Below are 15,298 nucleotides of genomic sequence, written 5' to 3'. Positions count from 1 at the left end.
CCCACTGCGCACACAGAAGGAATGCGGAGGCCAGACGCCGAGCGAAGCACCCCACCTGACGTGGCCCCGTGTGAGGAGCTCCGTGTCAGGGACGTTGTTGGAGCATGGTGCCACGTAGCACGGAGGGAGAGACTGAGGCTGACCTGAGAGTCGCGGCAAAGAGCGGAGCATCGGCCCAGCGGAGGCGAAGGAGGCACACGAGACGCCCGTCGGCCTAAAGGCAGGACGAGTGAGCTCCTCTCCCTCGGAGTCCCATGTGAGGCGGGCCTGAAGCCGGAGACACGCGCCAGACACACGGCAGAGCAGGGGACACCAGCGGGAGAGGGGTGAGGAGAGGGAGGAGGGGAACCAGGCTGATGGGGCGCGGGGAAGAAGATCCCCCCCAGTCCCATCCACCTAGTGCCATAAAGCGGACCCACTCCTGTCCAGAGAAGGGGCCTGGGCGGCCTCTTCCACACGTGCCACAGTAAAAAGGGCAGGGGATAAGGCCCCGGCCCATGACACCGTTACCCGCACAGCGCCACGGAGCAGCCGGAGAGCCTCACATGGGAGTGGAGTGCCCCTAGGGCTAAGAGGTGACTCCATCACCGAGAGGACCCACGGAACCTCGCCAAGAGGGCCCCACTAGAGATACCTTCTTGGGGGGAATACAGGGAGAGCCACCCTGGAGCAAGCCTCGCCCAACAACACAATCCTCTCGCTTAAACGCTTCCGCTGAACACCCTCAGTCCAGAGTGAAAATCCCAGAGCCACCATGCCTGCAGAGGATGACCCCCCCTCTGTGGCACTCACTAGAGAAGATCTTAAAGATATCCTTCACGAGATCAAGGCTATCGGTATGGACATCCAGGCCTCCGTGGTGGACTTCAGGGGGAGAGTGGACACCCTTGAGGAAAAAATGGAGGGAATGGAAAACAATCACCTCCAGATGGATCTGCTGGACATGAAATATTAGGCGCGGCTAACAGACTTGGAAATGAGGGAGGAGGACATGGTCCTGAAGATGGATGACCTCGAAAACAGGGAACGCCGAAACAATCTCTGCATTATAGGGGTGACCCAGCAAAAAGGAGAGACAGCAGCGGAGGTGGGGCGGAAGGTTCAGGGCCTGATAAACCAGCTCTTTGCATTGGAAGGGGGAATGGAAGGCCAGCTGGAGAGAGCACACTGAGGAGGTGGCAGCGGAGGGGGAGGCCCTACATCGATTGGTGTGTGCTTTCTCTGCTACAGAGATAAAATGGAGGTTTTGGAAAAAGCTAAAAAACTGGGTAGCTTCCTCTTCGAAGGGGACACGATTAAGGTCTTCCAGGATATGTCCATACTCACGCTCACCCGCAGACGAGACTGTTGCCCGCTCACACAGTGGCTCACAAGTCAGGACATAAGATATAGATGGTCATTCCCCTTCGCACTTTCCTTCGAGAGGACCGGAGTGGACTATAGAGTGATCAACGGCAAGGAGGCCTCACGAGTGTTGCAGGTGCTAAAGGGAGACACCCAGACTGAAAATAATGAAGTGAAAACACAAGCATCAGCGGAAAACAGTAGGGAAACGGTTGGCCTCTGGTCCACGAAGAGGAAAGCGATGGGTAGAAGAAAATTCAGAAAACCAAACACCCCAACGAGGAATGATGCAGATGGCTAAGATCATGGACACACTCCAACGAAAGTGACAAAGGTAATAGTTTTACATCCCCGGCCGGGGACACAGAGTTAATCAGGAGAACTGTGGTGGATGGGCGTAATTCCACCCTGATGGCTTGCCCGTTGTCAGGCGTCATGAACATGCGTGGAATGGGGGAGGAGGGAGACAGGGGAATTGGAGTTATACACTCACAGATTCAGCGTAGATCCAATCACAAATGGAACCTGTGCAGCTCCCATGACACCGGATGGGAGAGGACAACAAGGAGAAGTCCTAATGTTAGACAATGAGAGGAGGGGCCTGGTCGAGACCCTCAGGCTGGGTTCACTTAATGTGAAGGGGCTAAACTCACCAGCAAAGTGCTCCCTGCTGGGGAGGGAAATGAAGAACGCAAGATTGGACATCCTTATGGTGCAGGAAACTAGAACGATAAAAGGGCAGGAGAGGGCCATCCCGGGAACACACGTGGGTCAGACTTTCTGGGCATCCGGCCACTCCAAAAAAGGGGGTACAGGCATTATTCTGCATAGAGACCAAAAGCTCACGGAAGTGTCACGGTGGGAAAGGGAAGATGGGAGAGCCATGGTGGTGTCAGGTAACCTATGTAATTCAAGAGTCTCCCTGGCAGCAATATAATGCCCCAATGTGGGCCAGATGGAATTCCTTTGTGAAGCGCCGGGAGAAGTGATGACTAAGGCGGAGGGACTCCTACTCATGGGGGGGGGGGATTTCAATATGTAGGCGGACCGGGAACAGGACCATAGCCGAAAAAACACCCCTCAAGACAGTGATGGGAGGAGGCCACAGGGGAGCTTCCGAGACCTGATGTGGGAGTATGGGCTGGTAGATATCTGGAGGGAACTGCATCCAACCAGGATGGGGTACACTTTCTTCTCCGCGGCCCATGGTACTAGAACCAGAATTGACTACCTATTTGCGAGACATCAGCATATGAGTAGGATAGAGGCCTGTGAGATAAGACCGGTTAGCTGGTCGGATCACAACATGGTCTGGTCGGACACCAGCATATCAGGCCTGAAGCCCAGGGACTCCTTATGGAAATGCAATGACTTGCTCCTTAGGGACGCTGTGTTCAAGGAGGAGATGACAACAGCAATCAGAGAATTCTTCGAATTCAATGATACGGGTGAAGTTAGCTGTGAGATGGTATGGGAAGCGGCGAAGGCCTGGAGGGGCAGACTGATCAGAGAAGGGGCCTCCAAGAAAGGGCTCAGGACCCTCCTGGCACATAAATTGAGGTCGGAAATAATCCAACTAGAACAGTCGGAGGGTAAGGGGGAGGACGAGAAGGAGAGGGACCTGGATAATGCAAGAGAGAAGAGACAGGAACTAAGGGACCCGGAGGGCATAGAGGACAATTTTGCAGGTTACTATGAGAACCTTTACGCAAGGGAAGGGAACATGGATCAGCAAGTGCTGGGTGCGTACCTCAACGGGATCTCTCTCCCCGCCCTCAGCCTCATGGTGGCGACCACCTTGGATGCCCTGATAATGGAGGAGGAGGTACTCAGGGCAATTTTGGGTTTGAAGCTGGGTAGGGCCCCAGGGGAGGACGGGTTCACTGCAGGCTTTTACAAGGCCTTCTCGGGCCACCTGGCGGGTTTTCTGGCAGGCCTCTTCTCCAACATAATGACAACAGGAAAAGCCCCCCCCCCCGTCTTTTGGTAAAGCCCTAATTTCAGTGATTCTGAAGGAGGGGAAGGACCCGGCAGACTGCTGCTCATATAGACCAATCTCACTTTTAAATGTGGATGACAAACTTTTCACTAGAATCATTGCCACTAGGCTCGAATACCATATGCCCGGGCTCATCCATTCGGATCAGGTGGGTTTCATAAAAGGAAGACAGGGGGCATACACCCTCAGGAAGACCCTACATCTCTCGAGGGAGGCGGCGCCAAGGGGGAATAATCCAGTCCTGGTGTCTATCGACGCCGAAAAGGCATTTGACCGGGTGAATTGGGGTTTCCTACATAGCGTGCTCCAAAAACTGGGTGTGGGGGAGGGAGTCCGCCAGGCGATTAAGGCCCTGTATGTGACCCCATCAGCTAGAGTTATGGTAAACAGGCACCTGTCTCGCATCTTCAACCTCCAGAGGGGGACCAGGCAGGGCTGCCCCCTCTCCCCGCTTCTGTTCGCCATGACTATGGAAGTACTTGCGGAATACATTAGAGGGTCCACTAGAGTGCAGGGCATTGACGTGGGTAAACGCACCATCAAGCTGGGACTTTATGCTGATGATATCTTGCTACATTTGAGAGACTCCACTAGGTCAGCCCCAGCCACCCTATGGGCGATTGAACGGTTTGGCAGTTTCTCAGGCTTTAAGATAAACATAGGTAAATCGATGATCTTCCCCTTTGCATCAGACACGGATAGGGACCTGGAGGAACTGAACCCTCTGGGCCTACAAATCTGTACTGAAGGGATACAATATCTGGGAATCAACATTGTCAGACCCAACGAAGATTTAAATCAAGCTAACTACCCACCCCTGTTTGACAAAATATTTAAAGACATGGAGAGATGGGGAAAAGGTCAAATATCCTGGATGGGACGAATAAATGTCTGAAAAATAAACCTTCTCCCCAGGGTGCTTTACGTCTTCCAGATGCTCCCACTCGAAGCCCTGGATGCATACTTCATAGAAGCTAAAAGGCGAATACTGAAATTTATATGGCAAGGCCAAAAACCCAGAGTGGGATACGAGACCCTCACGCTCCCCAAAGACAGAGGAGGACTTGCCCTCCCGGACCTTCAGACCTACCACAGCGCGGCCCAGCTTAGAGCAATGGCCCCCCATCTTAGAGAAGACCCCGATAAACAATGGATTTATCTAGAGAACTCCCTCCTGAGCCCAGTCACAATAGGAGAATGGCTATGGGTCCCTCTGAAAAAGCTCCCTAACAGAATTAAGACCCACCCAATTCTAGGCACCATGTGGAAGGCATTGGCAGGAAAGGGTAACAGCGATAAAATAACCACATGACCCTCCCCCTTGAGCCACATTTGGTCCACGCCGGTATTGGAAGAAATACCAGGGCACGAACACTACCAACCCTGGTTTGATGCTGGACTATGTAGGGTCGGCCAACTTCCATACCGTTTCTAGCATGTACGGTATGGAAGTTACAGAGGTTTTAGTAGAGGTTGGTTTTTCTCAGAAAGAATCAAGAATTTCAAATGAAAGATGCAATTTTGAATTACAAACAAGAATTTTCTGTACACTAGGGAGGCTATGAAGATGCAAGATACCCAACGGACAGCTACCAGAACAGCAGCGCCTCTGCTCTGACTTTTGCCAGCCAAGACACTTCTCTTTCTTCAGCAAATATATTAGCGCCAAGATGATTTTATCACTACAATTAACAAAGGACTATATGGATGAGGGAAAGATTCAGAAAAACAAGAAAGGTTCTAAAATGCAGTTCTGGATATGCTAGAATGGGTTGGATAGGATTACTTAAAGATAAGAGATTGGCTAGGACAATTCTATGCTAGATACTCACAACCATATTTTGGAATAGGCCCGTCAAAGATCTGGTCAAAGGTTTTGGACTGGAATTCTGCTAGCCCACCGGACAGGATTCAGTCACCCAGTTCTGCACTCAGCACGACACTCTGGTCTCTGCACAGCCTCTGAACTGGATCTGACGGGTTGGTTCTGGGTTACAGCTATCAGGTTACAGCTCTGCTCTACTGGTTTGGATCTCTGGGTTCTGACAAGAGTTCTTGGCAAGAAACAGAAACAGCACAGCCCGGCTGCTCTATTGGTTTTGTTCTGCTCCCGTTGGAAGTCTGGGGTTAAAATCAGGTTTCAGGATTTTAAAGGCCAAGCTGAGAAGGGTTCAGCTTTGGAATTGGGCCTTCTCTTTCAGCATTCTGGAGTCTTGGATCTGGGTTCTCGTGCAGAGCGTTTCACCGACAATCAGTTGATGGGTAAATGTGTGTGTCTCTAGGTCCTAAGCAGTCTCTATTTATGTATTTCCCAAAGGTGGGTAGGTTAAATGATACTAAGCACACACTCTAGGAATCCTATTGGTTAAAGTCTTTCCCCACTCCTGATTTGAGAAGGAAATCTAGTGTCATAGTGATGCTGCATTTTACAACCCAGGGAGTGCCTCCCCCTGGTTTACATACAGTAAATCTATTTTCCACATAAATCATATTTACAATATCACCAACTTGCTAATAATACATATTCACATTACAGATTTAGTAGGGCACGTACCCGTCCGAATCCCCACTCAGTGAGAGCTTTAGTTCCAATCTTACAGTTTTCGCGCTTTTGGTTGGGTACCCAGTGTCAGATCTGTCCACATTTTTCTCCTTACATGCACATGACATCTGGGCATAATCCTGTAAACTTTCATATTCCTAGCATTATCACAATTACTACAACATCCAAATTTTGGTAGTCCTGTCTCTGAACATCGCACAGAGTCCAGAATAGTTTCAAATGGTGAACAGCCTTTTCATATTAACCTCTAATTTACAGATTTTTCCACATTTTTTACAGTTTTTTATGAGTCTTTTTCAAAAAAGATATTTTCTTGTAATCTAAGATACAAAAATCTGTCTGGTCCCGCCCCCAGAGTTTGATGGGCCCAGAGCAGTCCAGGGATCCCTTCCTGCTGGCAGTTGGTTTCTTTTGACTACCAAATTTGCATTTCCTTTCAGTTCAGGAAGCCTATTGTCTCTCTCCCAGAGAAGCATAGCAAACCCCCTCCTTCTTTCATTAGCATCTAAATGATAGTTCCTGGGCAGAGAGCAAAAGGGAGACACCCTTTGTTGGAGCAATCTGTGGAAAGTGCTTTTGAAATCCTCTTGCTGGTATCATTTTACTGTAAAACACTTTTGTTTAACCTTGTCTTTTCTAAATAAACTTTACATTTTCAACAAATATACCCACAGATCTCTTCATTCCAGTCTTTTTAAAACATAGAAATTGAATTGTAGCAACCTATATTGCTTTTGATGGCAAGTCTCTTCTTTTCCACAATTTGATTTTAAGAAACAAGTTTTAAACTGCCAGTATAAGTAAATGACAGCTTTGACACAGGCAGGTGGCGGTACTGCGCCCATATTCTGACATATTTTTCCAGGCAAGCACCCTTTTCAATGGGGATATTTTTGTGATGAAATGTGCTTCTCCTGACATTGTGCGTATGGGGATTCCTTAAATATGGTGATGGTTAACACCCAACAAGGATGTTGGATCTTTTCTGGTGTTAGGGAACCATGACTTTGCAATTTCAACAGCCAAAGAAAAACAGATATTAAAGCACTTCTGGGTTTTCCTGGCAATGCAGCACTTGACTTTTCAAGTAGTTTCATTTCACTCTGCGGGCAGCCCAATTACAGGTTTTGGTAGTGTGGTCTCCGGTTCTACCACTGACACAGGCAAAATGGATTGGCGGCCTATTTTTCAGTTTTCCCTGCACAGAGATTTTTAGCGCACATAAGGCTTTTCGGCAGCCATTCTGTTGTTTATGATGAAAGCAGCACACAGTGATGTTGCAGTGATGTGACCCTAGTTGGCCAGAACATCCCACAGCTTGGATGGGGATTGTGTGATAAATCGTAATGGTCATCCATGTCCAGGTTAAGCAGGCATGATATGTGGTATTAGGGGCTGGAGAGGCTTTTTGGTGCAGCCAGTCTAGTAATTTCTTAGTTTGCCTTGACCTTTTTTAATTGGGCATCTCTGATAAAGCTGTCCTGCTGATTGTAATTACTTGGCCAGATAGGGTGCTGCCAGTCTAGCCTTTTCTTACTGCAGCATTGTATATTTTTCTGGGTATCTGTGATAAAATAACCATGGTAAGTGTTATTGCTTTGACTGGTATTTTGGTGCAACCAGTCTAGGTATGTCTAAATGTTTTCCTGGCATGCTTTACTGTAATATGTTATTACGTGTCTAGACTGGACTACATTGTGCAGCCAGTTGGTCATAATTTCACTGCGCATTGGCACTTTTAATAGCTAAGCATTATACTAATTAAAGCATTAATGTTCTTGGGCACTGTTGGTGACTTGCATGTATTGGATTTTCGGATTGGTGTTACCCTACAAAACAATTGCAAATGCTCTGGCCTTTCAGCCAATTGTTCTCAGAAAGTGTGCAGGATAATGTATTAAATAACATATTTATATCTTTCTACTAGTGCAGTGGGCGGCATACCCCTGAATTAGTACATTTGTGCATATTGCGCAAGCGTGGTAATCTAGGCTGGGCAAGAGGGTGGCCGACCTGTGATTTGTTGCTGAGTTGGGGGAGCCCCCACATTTTCTTTGTGTTACGCCACTGCTCATGTGAGCTTAGTACATGGAAGCCACACAGCCCCCCTTAAAGCAATATTCTAGGTATAGTTGGGGCAGGCACTGGTGCCAACGGGCCCCCTTTGACTCCTGACAGCGGGGCCCTGGGCCACAACACAGACTGACTATGCCTGGGGATCATATGATGAGAAAACTTGAGAGTTCTGCTGCTATAAACCACAACTCTCCACTCACATAAATGTCAACTCACTCACATTTGATGTGTAACTCCAGCCAGCTACAGAGCATGTTCCCTCACCCGTCAGTCCCCTTTCCCATCAATACGTGTCAATGGAGAGCTCACCCTCAAACAGAAAATCGTATTGTTAAACCCGACTTTTCATATCAAAAGGTTGACAGGTGAAAAAGTTAAGGAGACCACCAGGGGGCGCGGAGCATGACGGACCTCTGAGGCTCGCGCTCCGCCACCACCACAGGGCCTAGTATGTTGTAAGAATCCCCGGCCGGGATTTCAGAGTGGAGCCGAAAGTGATTGGCCCCTGGGCGGCCCACCCAAAGCGCCATGCCGGTGCAGAGACCCCTCCACACAAAATCACACAAAATCATCCGCACATCTGGGAGAACGGCGCGGGACGTGGATAGCGGCGCTACAACCCCCGTCGGAGTGCACCGTGCACCTTGGACCCGGGAGGGTCGTGAGCCCCAGGGAGGAGGCCGGAGAAAACAGGAGGTGTCTGGGTCCCCCACTGCGCACACAGAAGGAACGTGGAAGCCAGACGCCGAGCGAAGCACCCCACCTGACGTGGCCCCGTGTGAGGAGCTCCGTGTCAGGGACTTTGTTGGAGCATGGTGCCACGTAGCACGGAGGGAGAGACTGAGGCTGACCTGAGAGTCGCGGCAAAGAGCGGAGCATCGGCCCAGCAGAGGCGAAGGAGGCACACGAGACGCCCGTCGGCCTCCAGGCAGGACGAGTGAGCTCCTCTCCCTCGGAGTCCCATGTGAGGCATGCCTGAAGCCGGAGACACGCGCCAGACACATGGCAGAGCAGGGGACACCAGCGGGAGAGGGGTGAGGAGACGGGGGAGCGGAACAGGCTGATGGGGCGCGGGGTGGAAGATCCCCCCCAGTCCCATCCACCTAGTGCCATAAAGCGGACCCACTCCTGTCCAGAGAAGGGGCCTGGGCGGCCTCTTCCACACGTGCCACAGTAAAAAGGGCAGGGGATAAGGCCCCGGCCCATGACACCGTTACCCGCACAGCGCCACGGAGCAGCCGGAGAGCCTCACACGGGAGCGGAGTTCCCCTAGGGCTAAGAGGCGACTCCATCAACGAGCGGACCCACGGAACCTCGCCAGGAGGGCCCCACTAGAGATAGCTTCTTGGGGGGCATACAGGGAGAGCCACCCTGGAGCAAGCCTCGCCCAACAACACAATCCTCTCGCTTCAACGCTTCCGCTGAACACCCTCAGTCCAGAGTGAAAATCCCAGAGCCACCATGCCTGCAGAGGATGACCCCCCCTCTGTGGCACTCACTAGAGAAGACCTTAAAGATATCCTTCACGAGATCAAGGCTATCGGTATGGACATCCAGGCCTCTGTGGTGGACTTCAGGGGGAGAGTGGACACCCTTGAGGAAAAAATGGAGGGAATGGAAAACAATCACCTCCAGATGGATCTGCTGGACATGAAATATGAGGCGCGGCTAACAGACTTGGAAATGAGGGAGGAGGACATGGTCCTGAAGATGGATGACCTCGAAAACAGGGAACGCCGAAATAATGTCTGCATTATAGGGGTGACCCAGCAAAAAGGAGAGACAGCAGCGGAGGTGGGGCGGAAGGTTCAGGGCCTGATAAACCAGCTCTTTGCGTTGGAAGGGTGAATGGAAGGCCAGCTGGAGAGAGCACACCGAGGAGGTGGCAGCGGAGGGGGAGGCCCTAGATCGATTGGGGTGTGCTTTCTCTGCTACAGAGATAAAATGGAGGTTTTGGAAAAAGCTAAAAAACTGGGTAGCTTCCTCTTCGAAGCGGACACGATTAAGGTCTTCCAGGATCTGTCCATACTCACGCTCACCCACAGATGAGACTGTTGCCCGCTCACACAGTGGCTAACAAGTCAGGACATACGATATAGATGGTCATTCCCCTTTGCACTTTCCTTCGAGAGGACCGGAGTGGACTATAGAGTGATCAACGGCAAGGAGGCCTCACAAGTGTTGCAGGTGCTAAAGGGAGACACCCAGACTGAAAATAATGAAGAGGAAACACAAGCATCAGCGGAAAACAGTAGGGAACCGGTTGGCCCCTGGTTCACGAAGAGGAAAGCGATGGGTAGAAGAAAATTCAGAAAACCAAACACCCCAACGAGGAATGATGCAGATGGCTAAGATCATGGACACACTCCAACGAAAGTGACAAAGGTAATAGTTTTACATCCCCGGCCGGGGACACAGAGTTAATCAAGAGAACTGTGGTGGATGGGCGTATTTCCACCCTGATGGCTTGCCCCTTGGCAGGCGTCCTGAACATGCGTGGAATGGGGGAGGAGGGAGACAGGGGAATTGGAGTTATACACTCACAGATTCAGCGTAGATCCAATCACAAATGGAACCTGTGCAGCTACCATGACACCGGATGGGAGAGGACAACAAGAAGAAGTCCTAATGTTAGACAATGAGAGGAGGGGCCTGGTCGAGACCCTCAGGCTGGGTTCACTTAATGTCAAGGGGCTAAACTCACCAGCAAAGTGCTCCCTGCTGGGGAGGGAAATGAAGAACGCAAGATTGGACATCCTTATGGTGCAGGAAACTAGAACGATAAAAGGGCAGGAGAGGGCCATCCCAAGAACACACGTGGGTCAGACTTTCTGGCCATCCGGCCACTCCAAAAAAGGGGGTACAGGCATTATTCTGCATAGAGACCAAAAGCTCACGGAGGTGTCACGGTGGGAAAGGGAAGATGGGAGAGCCATGGTGGTGTCATGTAACCTATGTAATTCAAGAGTCTCTCTGGCAGCAATATACTGCCCCAATGTGGGCCAGATGGAATTCCTTTGTGAAGCGCCGGGAGAAGTGATGACTAAGGCGGAGGGACTCCTACTCATGGGGGGGGAGATTTCAATATGTGGGCAGACCGGGAACAGGACCATAGCTGAAAAACCACCCCTCAAGACAGTGATGGGAGGAGGCCACAGGGCACATGGTACTAGAACCAGAATTGACTACCTATTTGCGAGACATCAGCATATGAGTAGGATAGAGGCCTGTGAGATAAGACCGGTTAGCTGGTCGGATCACAACATGGTCTGGTCGGACACCAGCATATCAGGCCTGAAGCCCAGGGACTCCTTATGGAAATGCAATGACTTGCTCCTTAGGGACGCTGTGTTCAAGGAGGAGATGACAACAGCAATCAGAGAATTCTTCGAATTCAATGATACGGGTGAAGTTAGCTGTGAGATAGTATGGGAAGCGGCGAAGGCCTGGAGGGGCAGACTGATCAGAGAAGGGGCCTCCAAGAAAGGGCTCAGGACCCTCCTGGCACATAAATTGAGGTCGGAAATAATCCAACTAGAACAGTCGGAGGGTAAGGGGGAGGACGAGAAGGAGAGGGACCTGGATAATGCAAGAGGGAAGAGACAGGAACTAAGGGACACGGAGGGCATAGCAGACATTTTGCAGGTTACTATGAGATCCTTTACGCAAGGGAAGGGAACATGGATCAGCAAGTGCTGGGTGCGTACCTCAACGGGATCTCTCTCCCCGCCCTCAGCCCCATGGTGGTGACCACCTTGGATGCCCTGATAACGGAGGAGGAGGTACTTAGGGCAATTTCGGGTTTGAAGCTGGGTAGGGCCCCAGGGGAGGACGGGTTCACTGCAGGCTTTTACAAGGCCTTCTCGGGCCACCTGGCGGGTTTTCTGGCAGGCCTCTTCCCCAACATAATGACAACAGGAAAAGCCCCCCCCCGTCTTTTGGTAAAGCACTAATTTCAGTCATTCTGAAGGAGGGGAAGGACCCGGCAGACTGCTGCTCATATAGACCAATCTCACTTTTAAATGTGGATGCCAAACTATTCACTAGAATCATTGCCACTAGGCTCGAATACCATATGCCCGGGCTCATCCATTCGGATCAGGTGGGTTTCATAAAAGGAAGACAGGGGGCGGACACCCTCAGGAAGACCCTACATCTCTTCAGGGAGGAGGCCCCAAGGGGGAATAATCCAGTCCTGGTGTCTATCGACGCCGAAAAGGCGTTTGACCGGGTGGATTGGGCTTACCTACATAGCGTGCTCCAAAAACTGGGTGTGGGGTAGGGAGTCCGCCAGGCGATTAAGGCCCTGTATGTGACCCCATCAGCTAGAGTTATGGTAAACAGGCACCTGTCTCGCATCTTCAACCTCCAGAGGGGGACCAGGCAGGGCTGCCCCCTCTCCCCGCTTTGGTTCGCCATGACTATGGAAGTACTTGCGGAATACATTAGAGGGTCCACTAGAGTGCATGGCATTGACGTGGGTGAACGCACCTTCAAGCTGGGACTTTATGCTGATGATATCTTGCTACATTTGAGAGACTCCACTAGGTCAGTCCCAGCCACCCTATGGGCGATTGAACGGTTTGGCAGTTTCTCAGGCTTTAAGATAAACATAGGTAAATCGATGATATTCCCCTTTGCATCAGACACGGATAGGGACCTGGAGGAACTGAACCCTTTGGGCCTACAAATCTGCACTGAAGGGATGCAATATCTGGGAATCAACATTGTCAGACCCAACGAAGATTTAAATCAAGCTAACTAGCCACCCCTGTTTGACAAAATATTTAAAGACATGGAGAGATGGGGAAAAGGTCAAATATCCTGGATGGGACGAATAATTGCCTGAAAAATAAAACTTCTCCCCAGGGTGCTTTACGTCTTCCAGATGCTCCCACTCGAAGCCCCGGATGCATACTTCATAGAAGCTAAAAGGCGAATACTGAAATGTATATGGCAAGGCCAAAAACCCAGAGTGGGATACGAGACCCTCACGCTCCCCAAAGACAGAGGAGGACTTGCCCTCCCGGACCTTCAGACCTACCACAGCGCGGCCCAGCTTAGAGCAATGGCCCCCCATCTTAGAGAAGACCCCGATAAACAATTGATTTATCTAGAGAACTCCCTCCTGAGCCCAGTCACAATAGGAGAATGGCTATGGGTCCCTCTGAAAAAGCTCCCTAACAGAATTAAGACCCACCCAATTCTAGGCACCATGTGGAAGGCATTGGCAGGAAAGGGTAACAGCGATAAAATAACCACATGGCCCTCCCCCTTGAGCCACATTTGGTCCACGCCTGTATTGGAAGAAATACCAGGGCACGAACACTACCAACCCTGGTTTGACGCTGGACTATGTAGGGTCGGCCAACTTGTGAGAGAGGAGATGTTCATAGGTATCCAGGAACTGGAAGAAGCACTGGGAATTGGTACCCTCCCCTATACCTACGGCTTAAAGTAGTCCTAATGAAACACAAACTAAAACCATGCGTGCAGCGAAAGCTCACCCCCGTCGAAAGAATCTTGGACACCCACGTAGAAATGAAAGGACTCATATCCCTCCTTTACAGAGCCCTATTGACTACCAGAGAAGGAACGACTAAAAGTCTTAGGAGAAAATGGGAAGGGGACTTAAACATTAGACTTGGAGACAAAGGTGCCTCTGTAATAGCGCATTCAAAACCTCAATCTCCTGCCAGTATAAAACATATGTCGTTAAACTGCTTCACAGGTGGCAGTACGATCCAATCAAAATCTCCAGGATGTTCCCGGAAGTTATCCCAATGTGTTGGCATGGCTGTGGAGAAAAAGCAAACTATTGGCACATGTGGTGGACATGCAATAGGGTCCAAGCGTTCTGGACGGAGGTCCTCAGCTGGCTGAGGGAGGCAGGAGAGGGGCCTTACCCGCTAGACCCCATGTTACTAATATTTGGATTGCAAATAAATGACGAACACTGGGAAAAGCTCCCAAACTTGACACACTCTCTGTTACTGGCGGCTAGAGCCGCTCGAGCTAGAACCTGGAAGAGAGCTGCCCTTCCCGGAAGGAGGGAATGGGTAGCAGTAGCCAAGGACATCTATTACATGGAAGAATTAATGGAAGCAATGCAGAATCCGAGTGGCTACAGTTTATGGAGGCATTTGGCAACGCAGGAGACGAGACCCGATACCCGGCCCCACAACACCCACCCGAGCCCAGTACATCTGGTGCTTGACCCGAGAGAGTCGGCCTGTCACCGACTGACATGAGCCCGGGGGGAGCTGCCCCGAGATGCTTCCGAATGGACCAGCTGAATCTGTACTCTGAGATAAGGGGGGTGGGGGGACGGCAGAGATCCGGGGCCTCTTTATGTGTGTTTTTTCGGGCACGAGCCCATAGTTGTTTAAATTGGATGTGTCACTTATTCATATGAAAAACCAATAAAACTGATTTAAAAAAAAAAAAAAAGGTTGACAGGTATGAACTCACCACATTTAGGGTAGGATACCAGCATAACATCATCTCTCCTGGCCACAAAATTCTCCAGCACTTGGAATGTTTCAGGGCTACACCTCATCTTGGGGTACAGAGCCCCTCGGTAGGTGAAGAGGAGTTCACTTGACAAAGCTGCGTCCGCCATCCTTTCACGTGGGTTTTCTTCCATCTCTGACTCTCAAAGCCTGCCCAGCGTGCAGCTGACTTGGGCAAACGTCGAGGAGGGAGGGGCCTGCCGACTGGTTCTGCCGGTTACATTTGTTTTTACAGCGACTGAAAAAAGATGGTGAGTGAAGACACGATCCTTTGCTAATAGCCCCCAGCTCGGCTCTTTGTCCGCCCTGCGCGTGCAGAGTGCAAGATAAATAGCACGCATGCCACCGAGAAAGGTCAGTCAAGATCATGAATGCCGCAGGAAGTGTACAACGGATGTAAAACCTTCCCTTAAACAAAACACAGCGATAACTCCAACTGAATGTGCATTAAAAAGTGCACCAACTCGGAAGTCAAAACAACAACGTGGCAGAGTGCAAACCGTATTTCATCCAACATTGCAAGTCAAAACACTTTGATGTGCCTGCGCAGGTTTCAGTACAATACGTTGTAGTGTTTCTGCCTGCTGTGCTTTCTTGATGCGTTGTTGTTAGGAGGATACTGTCGAAAAAAATAGGTTCCGTTATCTATTCAAATATATCTATAGATGTAGCAACTCCTAAAGGGCCTGATTCATGGAACTTAGAGCGTGGAAAATAAGGACTTTGCAGGTCATATGCGTGCAAAACCCCCTATGTCGATTCATGGAATCGACTTGATAGGACTTTTCCTGGAATTTGCAGGGA

At 50.3% G+C, this 15,298-nt stretch overlaps 1 protein-coding gene across 2 annotated transcripts in view; it reads right to left on the bottom strand.

Annotated features, from left to right (window-relative positions):
• Positions 1-14,773, bottom strand: part of SULT6B1 (sulfotransferase family 6B member 1) — a 382,977-nt gene extending 368,204 nt beyond the window's left edge. The window contains exon 1 of one of the 2 annotated variants that reach the window (XM_069630680.1): positions 14,454-14,773. In XM_069630680.1, the coding sequence (XP_069486781.1) occupies positions 14,454-14,628 (175 nt within the window). In that variant the 5' untranslated portion in view covers positions 14,629-14,773. The remainder of the gene's footprint in view (positions 1-14,453) is intronic. The other variant, XM_069630681.1, reaches the window with a different exon arrangement.
• Positions 14,774-15,298: the final 525 nt, after the last annotated feature.

The sequence above is a fragment of the Ambystoma mexicanum genome, chromosome 6q (assembly GCF_040938575.1).
Source record: "Ambystoma mexicanum isolate Mex_15411 chromosome 6q, UKY_AmexF1_1, whole genome shotgun sequence".
Classification (NCBI taxonomy): Eukaryota; Metazoa; Chordata; class Amphibia; order Caudata; family Ambystomatidae; genus Ambystoma; species Ambystoma mexicanum.
The sequence above is the reverse complement of the archived record's forward strand: the minus strand, read 5'-3'. Positions and strand labels throughout refer to the sequence as shown.